Source organism: Rhincodon typus, chromosome 9, assembly GCF_021869965.1.
Source record: "Rhincodon typus isolate 14 chromosome 9, sRhiTyp1.1, whole genome shotgun sequence".
Taxonomy (NCBI): domain Eukaryota; kingdom Metazoa; phylum Chordata; class Chondrichthyes; order Orectolobiformes; family Rhincodontidae; genus Rhincodon; species Rhincodon typus.
In genome coordinates this window covers 16,305,449-16,323,953 of record NC_063340.1, presented here as the reverse complement: position 1 = coordinate 16,323,953, position 18,505 = coordinate 16,305,449, and the positions used below count along the sequence as shown (strand labels likewise).

General features: G+C 41.5%; 1 protein-coding gene across 1 annotated transcript; it reads left to right on the top strand.

Annotated features, from left to right (window-relative positions):
• The first annotated feature begins 1,366 nt into the window (after positions 1 to 1,366).
• On the top strand, positions 1,367 to 15,698 carry LOC125483981 (pleckstrin homology domain-containing family G member 1-like). Its single transcript, XM_048600921.1, has 3 exons — positions 1,367 to 1,438; positions 5,273 to 7,157; positions 11,631 to 15,698. Exons 1-3 carry the CDS (start codon positions 1,367 to 1,369, stop codon positions 12,659 to 12,661), a joined length of 2,988 nt encoding a protein of 995 aa, XP_048456878.1. The 3' UTR covers positions 12,662 to 15,698.
• Positions 15,699 to 18,505: the final 2,807 nt, after the last annotated feature.

The following is an 18,505-nucleotide window of genomic DNA, read 5'->3' as shown; positions in this document are numbered from 1 at the left end:
CCACTAAAATACCTCTTAATTTCCAGGACTGCTTAGTCGGTATTCTACTACATTATGCACTATACTAGTGCTTGGGCGACACCTAGTGATGGATATGTAGAATTCCCGTGGAGTGTGACAGTGGTATCATAGAGTCATGGAATCATACAGCATGGAAACAGACCCTTCGGTCCAAGTAGTCTATGCCAAACATAATTCCAACCTAAACTAGTCCCGCCTGCCTGCTCCTGGCCCATATCCCTCCAAACCTTTCCTTTTCATATATCTATCCAGTCAGGTGGGCAATTTTGATCTTCTTCCGTTTCCAAATCTTAAAAAAAGTTTGTATTTCTATAGCACTTCTCACCAACCTCCGCATGACCTGAAGTATTTCAAAACTAATTTACAACTACTTGAAGTGCAGTAGCTGTTATGTAGGGAAATATGGCTTCTAAATTATACATAGCAAGCTCCCACAATGTGATCACCAAGGTCATCTATTCTAATGTAACTGGCTTAGGAATAGGTATTAGCTAGGCTTCAGTTCATGTTTACATGTCTTGAGCTAAGCATGCAGGTAATCTGCTTTGGATGATGTTGGTTGAAGGAGGACTGTTGACCAGATCACTGAACTCCTGCCACTCTTCAAATAATCGGAATCTTTCAATATCCACTTGATCCATCTAAGAGGTCAGATTGGGTCTCGGACTAAGCTATTAATTGGAGGATGGCACTGCAAACAGTACACAGCTCCATCAATACCGCATTCAAGTAGCAACCTACATTTCATGCTCATTTTTGTGGTCAATAATTTGCTGTCCTGACTTGAAGTGAAAATGATGCCCGCTAAGCCATGACTTTGCAAGGCCCTGCTTGCTATCGTGGTGCTTTCCTAGATTCAAGTAAAGATTTGAAAATACTGATGCATCCAGTAAATATTTACTGTGTTACCAGGCTCTGTGATGATGGACGAGTCTTGCGGTGAGAAACAAATTGTTCATGCTGAGGTTATCCCAGCCCAAAAAGTTCTGCAGATGCAGTTGGTATTTTTCCCCAAGTGATTCGGTTATGAAATGGAAGCCAAAGAAGAATATTTGCTGCTGCCTTTTACCTTCCTAAATCTCTCTCCCACCTAAAAGTTATGGCTCCTCCGTTTTGCCTGGTTGTCTTGTGGCCTGTACTTCTGATGTCCCTTAAAGGGAATTACAGTGAAATGAAGATGGAGTTGGTGGATAGATTTGCAGGAATGAAAATAAGCAACTAGTAGCAGACATTTTTAAGAAGGTAATTAATGACTCTCAGCAAAAATACATTCCAGTAAGCAGGAAAGACTCAAGGATAAACTGACCATGGCAGTTGAGTAGAGTATAAAGTTGAAAGAAAAAGCATGTATAAAGAGGCCCCAGTGATAAACCTGAAGATGGGAATCCAGCAAAGGAAGAATAAAAAGATGATGAAGGTAACAAATAAATTACAAGGCAAGCTAGTGATGAATATAAAAACTGACAATAACAGCATATTTAACTGTATAAAAAGGAAGAGAGATCAAAGTGAACATAGGTCCGTTTGAAAATGAACCTTGAGAGATGGTTTTGAGGAACAAGGACATGGTGGAGGAGTTAACTATATTTTGCATCAGTCTTTCTCTTTGAACATCCCATTTATACTAAAGGAATTGGGGGGGAGGAATCAAGTCCCATCACCATCCCTAGAGAAGTAATAAACTTATGGGGCTAAAGGCAGATAATTCCCTGAGCCTGATGGCTTGCATCCTAGGATCCTAAAAGAAGTAGCTACAGAGATATTGGATGCATTAGGTTGTAATTTTCCAAACACTGGATTCTGGAGTAGTATCGGAGGATTGGTAAACAAATAATATGACACCCCTGTTCAAAAAGGGAGGCAAAAAATGGGTAACTATAGGCTGATTGGTCTAACATCTATTGTTAGAAAAGTACTGCAATCAATTGTTAAGGAAGTAATAGCAGGACATTCAAAATCATAACCAACTTGATCGGAGTTAGCATGTATTCATGAAAAAGAAATAGCGTCTGTCTAATTTACTGGTATTTTTCGAGGAAGTTTCAACCAGTGTTGATAAATGACAACCTGTAGATGTCCCGGAAGTGGTGGTGTTTGGACTTCCAGAAGGTGTTCAACAAGATACCTCATGAAAAGTTGTCATAAGAGCTCACGCTGTTGGAGCTAGTTATATTGGCATGGATAGAGAATTGGCTAGTGGACAGGAAACAGCAAGTGAAGATAAATGGTTCCTTTTCAGGTTGGCAATCCATGACCAGTGGCGTCCCACAGGATCAGTGCTGGAACCATAACTGTTTAATATATTAAGATTTGGAGGAAGGACATGAATATACTGTAACCAAATTTGCAGACGACACAAAAATGTAGGTGGAAAGGCAGATTGTGAGAGATACAGTTTGCAGAGAGATATTGATAGCTTAAGTAAGTGGGCAAAAAGTTGGCGAAAGAGTTGTAATGTGGCAAAATATGATTTGCAAAGGGAGCACAAAAGAACAGACTATTATTTAAAAGGAGAAAAACTGCAGAAAGCTGCAACACCGAGGAACTTGGAGGTACTTGTACAAAAAACACGAAGTTAACACACACATGTACAGCAGGTAGTCAGGAAGGCTAACGGGATGTTGGTCCTTCAATGGGTTTGAAGTATGAGAGTAAGGAAGTCTTACTGCAACTGCACAAGGTGCTAGTGAGTCCATACCTGGAGTATTGAGCATTCTTGTCTCCTTATTTAGGAAAGATTTCACTATATTGGATGCTGTTCAGAGAAGGTTCACTGGATGATCTCTGGTTTGGAGGGATTGTCTTAAGAGCAAAGACCGGTTGGGACTCTACTCACTAGAGTTTAGAAGAATGAGAGGTGATCTTAGTGAATCATACAGGATGTTTAATAGTGTAAACACTAGGAGGATGTTTCCCCTCATGGGAGACCCTAGGAGCAGAGGGCATAGTCTCAAAATAAAGGGGTACCAATTTAAGACCGATGAGGAATTTCTTAGCGGGTTATGAATGGAACTCTTTGCCACAGAGTTGTGGAGGCAGAGTCCTTGTGTATATTTAAGGCTGACGTAAGTCCTTGATCAGTAAGGGGTTCAAGGGTTATGGAGAAAACTCTGGAAAATGGAAGTGAGGAATATCTGATCAGCCACGATCTTATTGAATGGTGGAGCAAGCTCAAGGGGCTGAATGGCCTACTCCTTTCCCTATTTCCTGCAGTCTTTATTGGTGATTTGAGACCATAAGATCGTTTCTGATTTGTTGCATCTCTCTTCATTCTCAATCCCCTCTCAACTCCTATTTTTTGTATCTGCCACCAGGAGAGGGAAATGTTTCCCTCAAGGCACTTTGTCTTCCAAACTCTTAACTAACCTTTGCCTTCCATGTAGCGTGACATTTCTGTAGCCGTTGATCTGCTTAATCATTCCTTCACCTTTTTGTGACTGTCTTCCCCCAAGTAGAACTCTTTTTTTTTTTTTTTTGATCTCTCCTATCCAGTCTCTCCAAGGCTCCATACAACTGCAGTCAGATGTCTTTACTCCAATAATACTCATGCTGTGGTAATAAAGACCCACAAACCATTTGCTTTGTTAATTGCTTGCTGTACAAATATGTTAGCTTTGTGAATCCTAAACCAGAACACCCAGATCCCTTTTGAAGTTCAACATTTCCCAGTCCCCCTCCACTTGAGAACTACTGTGTTTTTGGTTTTGTTTTTGTTTTTCCTACCAAAATGGATAATCTGGCAGAATAGAGAAATAATTTGTTAGCTCTGGCTGGACCATATAAAGCCACCACTGAATCCTACTGTTCTGTTAAAACAGCTGAGTAATCAATAATCCTGGAATGTAAACTTAATCAAGTGAGGCTGTCAAGTGTATTGATTTAACCCTTCTGCTTATTGCCACCAGTAAGGGTTGTGGGATATTTTTTACTAGTACGGCTGAGTCCATCCATCCAGTTGCTTGTTTCTCTTGTTGCACACCTTAGCTCTGATCTTGTTCTTTTTTGATTTTTATCTCCAAACTCCTCATTTTGCTGTCTAAATTCTTCCTGTCCACCAGACCCATTTCCTGCTCCCCTTGGCCCCATTGCTACTAAACTGCTGACCACTTACTTCGTGTAACCTGTATTAACTGATATTATAAAGTTCTCCATTTTTTTAAAAGTACAGATCTGTGCTTTTCAAAAAAAAAGATCATTTCACCTCTGCAAGTAAAGACCTTCACCTTTTCCGCTCTTGCCAAATACTATCCCATTTGGGGGCAGTGCTGATCTAGTGGTATTATCTCAGGACTGATAATTCAGAGACCCAGGTAATGTTCTTTGGACCTGGGTTTGAATCCTGTTGTGGCAGATGGTGGGATTTGAATTCAACTTTTTAAAAAAATCTGAAATTAAGAGACTAATAATGACCATGAAACCATTGTCAATTGTTGGAAAAACCCATCTGGTTCACTAATGTCCTTTTAGGGAAGGAATCTACCATCCCTACCTGGTTTAGACTCTGTGACTCCAGATCCACTGCAATGTGGTTGACTCTTAACAGCCCTCTGGGATGGGCAATGACTGCTGGTCAAGCCAGTGATGCTCAGATCCCATGAAAGAATTTTTTAAAATTCAATCTTCCTTAAGTTCCTGATTGTGTTATCACCCAAATCCACATCCATCTTTCGTGTAGCTGCGTATCTGAATCCTGCAACTGGGTTTCTGCCAAGGCCACAATACTGAATTGGCCTAAGTCAAAGTCCCAAATAGCATCTTAGTTGACTGGAGCCATGTTACCATATCATCCCTTGTAATCCTCCTTAATCTCATTTAGTTCTCCACCTGCATATTGAAGCTCAACTCTCCAGCCTCTTAATTTAGTTTGGGATTATGATCGGCATGGACTGGTTGGACTGAAGGGTCTGTTTCCATGCTCTGTGACTCTAACCTGTATGCAGCCTTGAAACAGTTGTTTGGACTGACCTCCTCCAGTGTCTCTTCTGTTTTCCAGCTTGAGACTCCTCTATGTAGCTCCATGTATTCTCTATCACAAGCATTGCCTTCTGCCATCTCTAATTATGCCTATCTGTTCCTTGTCTCAGCATTCTGCTATTGAAACCCTCACATACTTTTGTTACCTCCAGACTTGACTATTGCAGTACTCTCCAGGTAGTTTTCTACTTGGCAGCCTCTAAAATCAGCATCCAAAATTCTGCCTGTATTCCTGAATTGTCCTGATAACTCTTGTTCCGTGTGCTTGTTGATCTAGATGGACTGCAGACAAAGCACATTTCAAATTTACAAGTTGGCTCTTCCCAACTCTCTAATTCTTGCAAACCCCTCTGGTTCTGCCTTTCTGCAATTCTGGCCTCTTAGCACCCTTTATTATGCCTCGGTAACTGTACTTTCGGCTATCTCTCCCCCAAGGTCTGGAATTCTCATCGTAAATCTCTACTATTTATTAAAAATAGCTTTTATTTTTCAGGTGTCTTCCAAATCCTCAACAGATGAGTCTCGACTGCTTGATGTTCATCTAGAATGCTGGAACTCTCAACCAGTTACCCAAACTGCACGACCGATTGAAACTACAGACAGTGTGTGTGGACTGCTGGACATAGAGGAGGTGAGAGATGTGTGGGCTGAGCCTCCCAATGGACGTGCCTCATTCCCCAGTCAAGCATTGCCCCATGGGGATCGAGGGGGTGATGATTACCAAAGGTTTGTGACAACAGCCTCCACACCAAACCTCTCCTCCACCCCGATCCGTCCACTATACCACGGTTCCGATATACCGAGCAACCATTGCGCTGAGACCTCCGCTCTGGATTGTCAGCGTGCGGGCACCAATCTTGGGCTTGTGAGGAGGGCCAGCAGTGCTGGGGAGAGCCACTTGGCTTTCCAACACCAACCGACTGCTGAGAGCGACGGTGATTTCCTAACAATACCAAGGGTTTCCAGCTGTCAAAACTCCACTGGCCGAGATGCCAGGTCCATAAAATCTGAACGACTAGATGAGGAAACACTGAACTTGCAGGTTGCAGTAAACTTGAGATCTAGCATGACTGAAGGCATATATGAGCATATCATGCTTGCCGGTGAGGAGAGATTGGCTGAAGAACAACAGGACTTTGCATGCAGTCCAGGGAAGATGAGTGTTGCCACTTTCCAGTTGAGTGGTCAAGCTGAAGAGAAACATCAACGTGGCAACCTAAGCCCCTACGAGGATGCTGAGAGCCAAGAAACGTGGGAGGAGAAAGCCAGCTCCATTCATGTCACCAAGACTGGCCTGATGTCAGGCCAGAATTCTCCACCTTTGACCAAACAGGAATTGAAGACTGTCGAGTCATTGGATGAGAGGCTTGTGTTGCCTGAGAAAGCATACAAGAAGCTGAAGAATGATTGGGAAGAATGCAGCAAGAGGGACGGCTGCTTGGCTCCTGACAGTGATTTGAGTTCTTGCGGGCTGGGGGGTTTTGTTTCTGAGGAGAATCTTCGGTTCAGTGGCAACGAAGCTCCCGATCGCTACTCCTTGATGGAGAAGAGACACTTGGACTGGAACATCTCCATTAATTCTCACTCTGAGTCACGTGAATCTGTCCCGGACAAACTGTCCGAGGAGGTGGATGAGATCTGGAATGACCTGGAGGACTACATCAGGAAAAGTGAGGAGACCAGGCGGGATCGTCTGCCTGCAGCTTTTCCAGTCAGTGAGGATGACCTGCGTGGACCAGTTAGCTCGCGGGGCAGTCGGAAGGAAAGGTCAACGAAGGTGAGCCCTAGCTTTGTTGAAGCAGTGAAGAACAAATCTGGCAGACTGAGCACTAGTATTGTCAAAACGGACAACAGCGAGCCAAGTGGGGAAGCATCAGTGATAACTGCGAGTGTTGCCTCCTTCTTGGATGGTGTGGCAATTGAGACAGAGAGTTTATGGGGCAGTACTAATGCCGAGACTGTTCAGGATCTAGACATCATGGATCGAACCAAACGCAGAGTCTATTACATGGCCCGGCAGTACAGCCAAAAAATCAAGAAGGCCAATCAGCTGCTCAAGATGAAGAACACATCAGAGCAATCACCCTCTGATCAACCCAAGAGAAAGTGCAAGGACCTGGTGGCTATTTTGGAGGAAAAGAAACAAGGCGGCACTGCTATTGGTATGTAGAATCATCCCAAAACCTTCTCTTTGACAGATGAGCTTCCCATGCTATCTCGATGAGCTTCCCATGCTATCTCAATGACCTACTTTCAACTCTAACATTGCCTGTCTCTGCCCCTCACTCAATTCCTGTGCCTAATTAACCCCAGACTTTCTTTTCTTACCAAAAGCTATACCAAAATTCTGTTGCTTGTATCCTAAATCACATCAATTGCTATTTGCCCATCATTCATGCGTTCTTTGACCATCAGTAGCTCCCCAAGCAATATTCGTACTTGTTTCCATGTTCTTCCTCCTCCCCTTCATATCACTCTAATCACCTTCAGCTTTATAACTGTCAGAATTAGCGATCTAGTTCTGATTCCTTGTGCATGCCTGATTTTAATTAGTCTGCTATTGTTGGCTATAATGGTTTAAACAAGATTGGGAGGGGGTTGGGAACCTGAAAGAAGCTCCAGATTGGAGAGAATAACAACTGCTAACAAAGTAGAAGAGCAAGAAGAATCTAACAGATGAAGTAAAGGCAAACAGCAAATAGGAACAGAATGCCAGATTAAAAGCACTCTTATCAGAATGCACACCGCATTCTGAATGAGGTTGATTTGAAGGCTTAGATTGACTAAATATATAATTTTGTTGTAATCACAAAGATGTGGCTACAGGGTGACCAAGATTAAGAACTGAAAATTCAAGAATATTTGTCATATTGGACGTATTTGGCAAAAAGGAAAAGGTGGGATAATGCTCTTGAGGCACGAGATCAATAGTGAGAGAACTTCAATCAAAGGATCAAGATGTAGAATTTGTTTGAATGGAGCTAAGAAACAGCAAGGGGCAGCAAATATTGCGAGGAGTTCATCATCCACAAAACAATAGTGATAATATTGGGCACAGTATGAATTGAGAAATTAGATATTTGTGTAGTACGGTAATAATGAGTGACTTGGATTTACTTGTAGTTTGAATGACCAACAGTGTTGAGGGTGGTGATGTGTGTATGAGGGATTTCTGGAGGAGTTAAGATCTTACTAACACAAACAGCAAACCAAGTTTCAACCTTTCAAACACTATCCTTTTACGTATGCTCATTTTCAGAGAAATTTTCCTTCTTTCTAAAGTCCCTTTTTGTTGGACTGTGTCAACAGTTTTACGATTCCTTTGAATCCACTGGCATGAATTTTTCCACAGTTTTATGGCCTCCACTCTAGCAACCTGAAGCTCTCCTGGTTTTGAAGCTGCACAAACACATACTTCACCTGGAGTGACTGGTTCTGTTGAACGAAAAACTTTTCTCCTGCTAGGAGAAAGTGTTGCCCTTCTGAACCAACTCCTGATTTTACTGAAATAAGCTCCAAAGCTAAAACTAATTGTGATTTCCTCTGTTGTAAATTTAGGAGTATAAACACTCCATCCATTAACACTATAGGGGTCCTGCCAGGCACTGAAATGTCATCTGTTTTATTGCAATGGATGCAGTGTTTCAAGTGACTTTGTTTTTAAAAATCTAGTCAAAAAATGTCCCTCATCCATGTGCATCTGTTTTGAAATACAAATCCAAAGTATATATGAAATAATCTTAAATCACAAGGGGCTTTGAAACTGAGAAAAAAATAAAGCTAGCATTTGAAAACTTAATTGGATTGAAAGTTAGTAACTCAACCGGTCCAAGTGCATTACATCTCAAAGGATTGAAGGAGGTATTTATTACAACAGTGGTCATTATCTTTTCAAGCCCTGTAAATTCTAGAAAAATTCCTGCAGATTGGAAACTAGCAAATGTGACCTGGTTTTTTTAAGAAGGGAGGAAGCCTATTAGAATGCAATGGATGCCCAGACTAATTTCTGGAATGACAGGTTTGTCTTATTCTGAGAGGTTGAGGCATCTAAGTTTGTGATTTTTTTAGAGTATCAACAATTTGAGGTTTTTTATTAACACTTAAATTCATGTAGGACGTGAAAGGGTGGATATAGGTCAATGGTTCCCTTGGTGAATCTGGAAACAGGAGACATAATCTCAGAATAATGGGTTGACCATCAAAGACTGAGAATTTTATTAGTGTGGTAAATCTTTTGGAATCCTCTACCCTAGAGGGTTGTGAAAGCTCATTGATCATCTACGAAAGTGAAATCGATAGATTTGTGGAGAATGAATGTGGGATATGAAAAGAGGCAATCAGGCATGATCTAATTGAATGGCAGAGCAGGCTCAACAAGCTGTTCTTGTGTTCCTTTGGCTGTCATGGACCAGAAATCTGGAAATCCTTCATTAAACTCTTTATGCTACGATCCTCACTCACTTTCTTTAAAACTACCTCTTTAATCCAATCTGATGTCAGTCTTTTCTATTATACCTCTGAGGTGACGCAAGACTTTATATTAAACCCTGGTCTGGTCTTGTCCTTCTATTTGTAAGCTTGCATTTGTCAAGTTTACTGCAGTCTTTTTCCTTCTGTTTTTGTGAATGCAATCTGACCAGTACTAAATGCTATTAAGTTGCCACATGGAGATTTGTAGCAAAGTAGCCTCTCATCTCAGACGTAGATCAGTTTCTCTTAGGTTTTCACCTGACCAATTTAGCCAATGTGTTCTTTAATTTATTTATGGGATGTGGGCATCAAAGGGAAGACTAGCGTTTATAGGCAACTTTTTGAACAGTGGCAGTCTGTTGCATAGGGTACGGCCTTGCACAGCTTTTAGGAGATACTTGGATTTTAATCCAATTACAATGAAAGCATGGTGTAGTAGGCCCTAGACAGGAGTGTGTCTAACTGGGAGAGGAAGTTGCACATGCTGGTGTTTCTATACATCTGCCTTTTGTTCTTTATGAAGAAGGTTAGGGCTTTGGCAGATGCTTCTGAAAGAGCCATGGTCACTTGCGCTAATATCATCTTTCTTGAGAATTCAGGATCCTGGTCCATTTCTCATCCATCATCCAAAATGTAGATCCGCAGAAGATAATGAAGAGTTCCATTTATTCAGTTACTTTCATAACCACAAGTGCCAAACTGTGTTATTTCCAAATTTCTACTTGGGTAGACTAAATTTAGGGAGTTTAAAAATAGTCTCCCTTTTAAGACAGATGTGTTTTTTTTTCCTCTGGGGTATGTACAATGTGGAATCTTTCCCCAAAAGGTAATGAAGGCTGTACTTTGAAATTTATTCAAGGCCGAGTTAGATTTTATCATACTCCTGAGGAATTGACTGTTATAGAGTACAAATAGTAAGGTGGAAATGAGCCTACAATCAAATCAGTCCTAACCGTATTGACTAGTGGAGCAGGTTTGAAAGGCCAGATGGCCTATCCCTGCTCCAAAATCCCATAGTCCCCTTTCCACCCAACCCTGTCATCAGCATAAATACCCCCCCACTTAAAATGTTAACTCTGTTTTCCCTCCACAGATGCTGCCAGACCTGCTGAGTTTCTCCAGCAGTTTGTTTTTCTACATTAACATTAGAATTAGGCCATTCTGGGTGATGACATGAAATACCTTTACACACACACAATGGAGAAAAATAGGAACACTGTCCACCCAAAAACTGCTGAGGTTTGGTAAATTGTAATTTTCACTTTTTTGTTCAATGAGAGTAAATGGTGAATTGTCTAGGTATGGGGCTAAATGGCCTACCGTTGTTCCTTTATTCCTTTACCTGTTGCAATAGAATTGTCCAGATGTATAAAAGATTTGGTAAACTTCAAAAAACCTTTTTGTTTTTAAAATTCATTCAGAGAACATTGCAGGCTAGGCTGGTATTTGAATCCCAACCCTACCTGCCCAGAGGACAATGGAGTCATCCATATTAGTAAGTCTGGAGTCACATATAGGTCATACCGTGTAAGATTGGCAGATTTCTGGCTTTCCTTGAAGGAAGTTAATGGACCAGATGTTGTTCTATGACAACAAAGTGATTACACGGTTGCCATTAGGCTAACCTTTTTTTATTGCATATTTTTATTGAATTCAAATTTAGCCATGGTGGAAACATGAGCCCATGTCCCAGGATATAGCCTGGGATTCTGGATGACTAGCTCAGTGACGCTCCCACGACACTGCCACCTCCTGTAAACCTTCATTATACAGCTTGTATTCATAGAATCCTTACAGAGGCCGTTTGGCCCATTTGAGCCTACACCGACACTCTGAAGAAGATCCCAACCCTGTCCCTCTAACCCCACACTTACCATAGCTAACCCACTTAGCTTGCACAACCCTACACACTGCGAGACAATTTAGCATGGCCAATCCAACTAGCTTGCACATCTTTGGACTGTGGGAGGAAACCGGAGCACCTGGTGGAAACCCACACAGACACAGGTAGAACATGCAAACTCCACACGGACAGTAACCCAAGGGCTGGAATCGAACCCAGATCCCTGGCACTGCGCTAACCACAGAGACACCATGCTACCCCTGTAATATCAGGATTATTTCTGTTTACATTTGTTTAACCAGTAATTTTTTTTATTTCTCAGGTGCCCGAATTGCTGAATACTCCCAGCTGTACGACCAGCTCCTGTTCAAAGAGACTCCGTCCAAATCATCACCAAGTATGCCAGTAGACAACAGTGGTGAGATGTGGGCACAAAAAACTCTGCAAAGCCCAGTCTCCAGTCACCCCTCTCATGGGCAGTCCCTGGGCACTGAGGACTGGCTGCTACACTCTACCTACAGTAATGGGGAGTTGGCAGACTTTGTTGCCTGGCCAGATATTCAGGGACTTGCTGCTAAATATTCTATCCAAGAGAAGAATGTGATAAGTGGGCGATTTCAGAACAGAGGGGTGTTGGCTGGCTCAGTCCCCTCTGTTGCAGCCTGTCCATCAGTCCCAATGCAGCAGCGATGGAGTGCCATTATCGTCCCACCTGGTGGGCCAGACTGCTTGGCACGTGGCTACAGCTCCCTGGGTCGCAGGACAAGTGATGGTAAGCAACAGGAAACTTCGCTGTCTTCTCCAACTGTGTCAATGAGCCAATCCTCTGAATCTATCGATCATGCCTCAGACAAGGAGGCACTATTCTCTAACTGGGATTCTGCCTCTGACAGACTGCATGTTGGGAGCCAAGAAATCGAGGAGCCAGCTCTGACTTTACGGGACTCGCAAAAGATTGTTGTAGTTAACAGGGTTCCACCACTCAATCCCCTACTGGCAACGCAGAACTACTTTGCCAATTTCAATGACACAGGGGAAGATGATGAAGACTATGTGGAGATTAAATCTGAGGATGAGGATTATGAAGACTTGGATGAGGGAACCTTCACTCATGACCTGAGCTTGCATTTTAATGGCAAAGCAGAATCGACTCCTGAACCTGGCAACGCTCGTTTGGCTCGTGCCTCCTGTATCCCACTGTCAAATAGCAGTGCAGTGGGCTCTTTAACTATGTTGGCAGAGCCTGACCAGCTGAGCCACTATCTCTGGCGGGAGCCCTCTCCCAGCCAGCAGAATATTGTTCAGACTCTGCGGGACAAGTTTCAGTGTCTCAGCTCCAGCAGCTTTGCTTGAACATTTGGTCCCAGTTCGAAGACTGAAGAGAGAGAACATGGAAACCATAACACATTAACTGTTTGCAAGCACCTCTTGTAGATTTCCAGCTACCTTGCCACCATTCTGCTATGGCTGCCTAAGTCAGCGAACCTTTTGTGTTAAATAGTATCTAGGTTGTGGCAATGAACAAGTTTTGGAAATGCAAAAAAAAATGCAAATAGGGGTTTAGTTTTGTGTAAAACAGGAACCAGTGGCAAAAGTGACCAGGAAATGCAGATGTATCTTGCATGCTATGAGGAATATGAGTGGTGGGGGTTGGAAGGTTTGATCTGGGGTAATTGGCTGCCCATATCTGATCCAGATCATTTATTGACTCCAGTCTCACTCAGGATGGTTTTGTTTTGGTGGGGAATGATCTGTATGCAAGAATGGTCCAATCTGTTGGAGTCCTAACCTCTGAGACTGAGGGCATTACTGTTTCACACATCAAATTGCATAAATCATAAAGGAGCAATTTGGGCAAAATTTCTTCTCCCTGTTCAGCTAGCTATGGGACCGTTATTGAAATTCTGAGCAATGCACAGTAACAGTGATGGAAAGAGTGGCAAGTGTGAACAATATGATGGGCTCATTGAAATATGTCAAATGAAAAACCAGGTTAAAGAGAAAGAAGACCCAGTCCTCATTCAGTTTGCCTGTCATTTCTCCACAGACCATCAGCGTATTGTCTTTTTTTTTTTAGAAAAAACATTAGGCTTCAGAATTTTGACTGGTCAGTTACCAGCTGGAAAAGTGACCTCATGATATAACTGGAGTCCGACCATCAGCCCGTTGGTTATTCACCCCCTGTAAGTTTCCTGGTTTCCTCTGTGCTAAACCTCCACCCCCTTGCCCCTGCCCATCACCAGTTGCCTCTGATGTTATTGCATCAAACATATTTGATTCCTCCCATCAAAGCACAAATGCTAAATGCCTTCAGGCTTCTCTTACTCACTTGTGCTGAGCTAGTTATCCTTTTCAAAAGAGTAAACATTGAGAAACTGGGAAATTCAACCGGTTAATTTGCTCAGATGAGGAGAAGATGAAAGACAACAGCACCTCTGCTCACTTGGATAAGGTGGAAATTTGCATAAGCACTCTGTTCTTTGTTCTTTGTGAGGTGAAGATAATCAATGATTGTAGTGGGGGCCAGGGTAAGAAGGGGTGGTGACTGCTGGGGAAGGTATTGGCATTGGGAATTTCAGAAAGCGATATTGGTACCCTATCATGAACTATTTACCAACTAGACATCTACTATATTGCTAGCCTGTGCCATTTGGTATCAGTGACTTTTTTCTGTAATTGGAGCACAGAGTGCTAGTTAGGAGAGGGTGGTACTGCAGATTATGGTAACTAATGAAGGAATGCACTGATTAAAAAATCATGTACTGATTACATTGATGCATTGGTCTCTGTTTGGAGACTGGGAGTTCCAATCTTTCACACTTGTTTGATTTTGTACATTCCACATGGTTATTTCATGGTTATAGATTTTTACATAGACTATTGGTTGTGAGTAACTGGAAGTTATTTCAATTGTTGAATTTTTTTTTTTCATCTTCAGCTTATTAATTATTCTGAGACTAGACATAAACTTGTTCACAGCCCTTTACTCTGGTTCCACCTGCCTCCATTCTAGTTCCACAGGCACTGACCATTTCTACTGGTGTAATCTCCATCCGATTTTCAACTATAATTGCAAAGAAGATCTTGATGTTCAGTGAAAGGTGCTGTCTGAGATCAGAGATCAATTGGAAAGTGTTCCTCGTGGGAAACATTGAAAACTAATAACCTGTTCATAACAAATGGGCAAATCTAGATCTCACAGCAGTCCAATCAAGTATTGCATTCAAATGTTGTCAAGCTGTTTGTATAGTCATTTGTGTGGACTTAAAGTGCTCAGAATACAGTATCTTAATATAATTTGAGACCCCACTGTTTAGAAATCCTGAATCTAAGGTTAGTGTCTCTGTATCACAATTTAATTGATGCTGCAGTAAATTCAATCAATTCTTTTTGAATTCTCCCTGTCTCTACAGTTAATTGAACCAGTAATCTTTTTCATTTTAGTTGGCAGTGGGCTGGAAATCAGCCACTCATTCGTTCATTATGAATTTGCACCATAGGTTTATTAGAGAACTGTGTACTGTTTTGAAATCTTATAGAATAAGCCATACATAAGGTGCCCACAAGGATTTTATAGATCTGCACCACATCTACTCTATCTGTACATCCCTGGGAAAATGATCGGGGAAATTACCTCCTTGTTAAAATCTCTGTGCCTCCTTTTCAAAAAACATAACTAATAGCTGTACGTTGAACCCAACTTCAGGTAACAGTACCACATATGACTAGGATATGAATCCCATTGCTTGGCCTTTCATCACAAATTTGCCGTTTCCTCACTTCTGTTCATCTATATTGAAAACTGGACAAACAAATGCTGAGTTTATTTTTGAGATACAAGGCTTCTAATTTTAAGCATTATGAGATGCACTTGATGTAGCAACTGAAGTGAGGGTTTAATGACTTCTAATTGTGAAAGCCAGTGGACAGTAACAGTTCATAAAATATAGTTAGAAACTTTAAAATTTCATATCAGTTATTTTTAATATTAGGTTAATACTTTATTGCAATTCTCCTTCATTGCATATTTGCTCTAGTTAATGAGATTAAAATGAACATCACTGAACTGGAGAGGAGAGATACTGATGTTTATATTCTGGAAAATTATTTCAGGATTTCCTGAGTTACCAGTTTAATTTCCTAATATCATTCCTTTTTAGAAGCTATATTGTACAAATCACATTGCCAGGAATTGATCTGCAATGGTAAGGGATTATAATGAAAATCACTTGCAGTTCTGACATGTGGTACTTGAAGGTAATTTTTTTCCAGTGTTGAAACTGAAGTAACTGCTGAGATGACCAAGTTAAATTAATGAAAAAGACTCTCAAACTGGGGTTGTGATGACTTGTCCTGTGGACGAGAGATTGAGCTGAATAATGACTTCCAATAAAAAAAATTGCACTTTTTATGGTTTATTTTGTAAAAATTTCTGAATGTTGACCATGTAGCAAAATGTTTTTAAAAAATTGTTCGCTTAATTAATTTTACTTTGCTCAAAGAAAAGCTGAGCCTAATGCATGCCAAATTTACCAGGAATAGTTCTAAAATCTCTTTAACTTTTTTTTATAATATTGTTTCCTGTCTGGAGGAACATCCTCTGTGTACACTATACAGAAATGATTCATTTGAAATAAATAACTCAAGCCTTTATGTATTTGGCTGGATTGATTTTGTTGTTTTTGCCTGAAATGTTACGCAGCATATGCAAGTAAGATCCATGACAGTTAATGTAAAGGCTGTGAAGCAACATTTTATGCATGTGTAGTTGCCTGGGGCATTTCCCACAACCAGTCAATATACAAGAAGGTGGTTGATTTGGCCAAGACTGGGTTATTCTCCATGATATCATATAGTGGCTAGGGTATCCTAGAACCAGCAGCAGGCAGCCAAAAGGGAAGGTGGGAACTGGATTTGAGAGCACAGTCATTAGAGATATGTAACTAACCTCCTCTTGACTGTGAAGGGTCTGAACGGGACATTGGCAGAGATCGTGAATTTGAGTGTATGCATCAGGGGATCTCTGTGTTGAATGTGTAATATATGAAATGGAAGTGAGTGAGAAGATTCCCAATCCTGCAGATTACTGGTTTACTCTTACTGTAAACCAGCTTATTAGCTACAAAGTAGGCTTTCATTTTATAATTTTTGGATGTGAAGTTCTAGTTCTGCTAGATTATTCACCATAAGGCCAAAAATTCCCAAAGTAACTGTTGCTCATTGAGTGAGAAATGATCCCACCCCTCACAAATGAGCATCTCTTCTTACCTGACCATTTGATGTCACTCACTCTGTCTCCTCTGTCTCTCCATCTCTCCTCCCTCCTATCCCTCGCTCTTCGTAGTAAGTGCGCAGTATGGGGGATAAATGGTCTGACTGCTTATTCATGTGCTGTCAGGTTGAACAAAAGGGAAGGAAAGCAAACGTGAGATCTACTAACTGCATCCGGTTTAATAACTTTACTCTTTGCCAAGCAAAAGGCTATTTAATGTACTGAGATCGTCTTTATCAAGCTGCACGTTCACAATCCCCTTGCCTCTCTCCGCTCAATAATTCCTCAGCCTTTGATTTCTCTTTCCTATGTGAATTATTTTCTGCTCTCTAATATCGTTCTCTGACTGACCACCATCACTACCCCAACTAATTTGCCCTGGTGCCAGAGGAACAGTTGAGCCAATGTGATGGGTTTCATCTGAACAATTAAATGTTTTAGGTAAGGGAGGGTAAAAATCATAAATTCAACAAAGCCCTGTTTGGATCAAGCCTAGAATATAGGTAGCATCACTTAGGATGGAAATATTGACATTGAAGAGAGTGCAGAATAAATTAAAGAGGAGGATTACTGGACTCTGAGGCATTGAGGAGAGATTTCACAAACTAGGTTTGTATTCCATTCAGTTATAAGGTTAAAGAGTAGTTACATCAAAGTTTTTAAGACATTGATACGGTAGATGGACAAATTATTTCTGGTTGGGGAATCTAAGCCACTTAAGGTTAATGTAAAAACTTAAACCACTTTTTGTGTGTAGAAGTTTGGGAGTCTTACAAACAGCAATTGATGCTACACCAATTAACTTATCTGAGAAAAATAATATCTTTTAGTGGTCTTCGTAATGATGCGGACCTGTGGTTAGTAGTCATCTCTGGGTCAAAATATGGCAAAGGGTCATTGGACTTGAAACATTAACACTATTTTCTCTTCCCACAGATGCTGCCAGATCTACTGAGTTTCTCCAACACTTGCTGTTTTCGTTTGATTTCCAACATTCACCGTACATTTATTTTACGTGTCCATTTCCAGAGGGTTGGTGCACTGAAAGTAATGTGCGTTTCAACAGCTGCTGGGATGATCACTGAAAACCTTTCAATAAGAATATAGAACCTTGGAAGAAGTTCTTTGGTTTGTGGAGATATCTCCCTGATTTTTGCAGAGACACTTTCAGGGGTGGCTGTAAATATGATTGGATGGGGACAGGCTTCTTACCACCGGGAGCTGGTAAGAATGACCTTCTGTTCATGTGTTGCAAACTGATCTTCAAAAGGGAAAAGTAAAATCTCAAAGCTTGGAAATTAACGTAGATTTAGATGGATCTCCAAAAGGAAAACTCTCTTTTCTTTTGGGGCCAGAGGGGAGAATGAAATGGCAGTTGGAGGGGCGGGGGGTGTGGTGTGGGGAGGTGGGGAGTGTTCCCTCAACAGAAGGAAAACTTGTTACAGCAAGCAATGTTCAACTGGCTGGCCATAGTGAAAACACATTCTGTCGAAGAAGGTGGTGTTTAAAAGGTCACTTTGTCCACCTGTGTGTGTTCTGTGCCACTTCAGAGTAATGCCTCTGTTGTACATGGCCAGATGGATAAAGGTGTGAGGTTAGAGAGATAGTGGTAGGTGACAGTAGTAGCCATCACTGAGAAGGTGTTGGGGAAGTTGAAAGGTCTGACCAGACCAGATGGACTACAACCCAGGGTTCTGAAGGAAAAGACTGTGGAGATTGTGGAGGCACTGGTAGTGATCTTTAGGAATTGCTGGAGTCAGGGAGGGACCCACAGGTCTGGAGAACAGCTAACATAACACTCCTGTTTAAGAAGGGTGGGAGGTAGAAGACATGAATTGTGAGCTGGTTAGCCTGAACTCTGCCGTTTGGACTATAAAATCTTAGCATTTTAAGGATGAGATTGTGGAGTACTTGGGCATGTACTT

Excerpts from the sequence above, each read along its gene's own strand:
- LOC125483981 (XM_048600921.1), top strand. The coding sequence starts at position 1,367 with ATGTATAAAGAGGCCCCAGTGATAAACCTGAAGATGGGAATCCAGCAA. Across the intron at positions 1,439-5,272 it reads AGAATAAAAAGATGATGAAG|ATGGACTGCAGACAAAGCAC; the intron begins GTAACAAATAAA and ends TTGTTGATCTAG. Across the intron at positions 7,158-11,630 it reads ACAAGGCGGCACTGCTATTG|GTGCCCGAATTGCTGAATAC; the intron begins GTATGTAGAATC and ends TTTATTTCTCAG.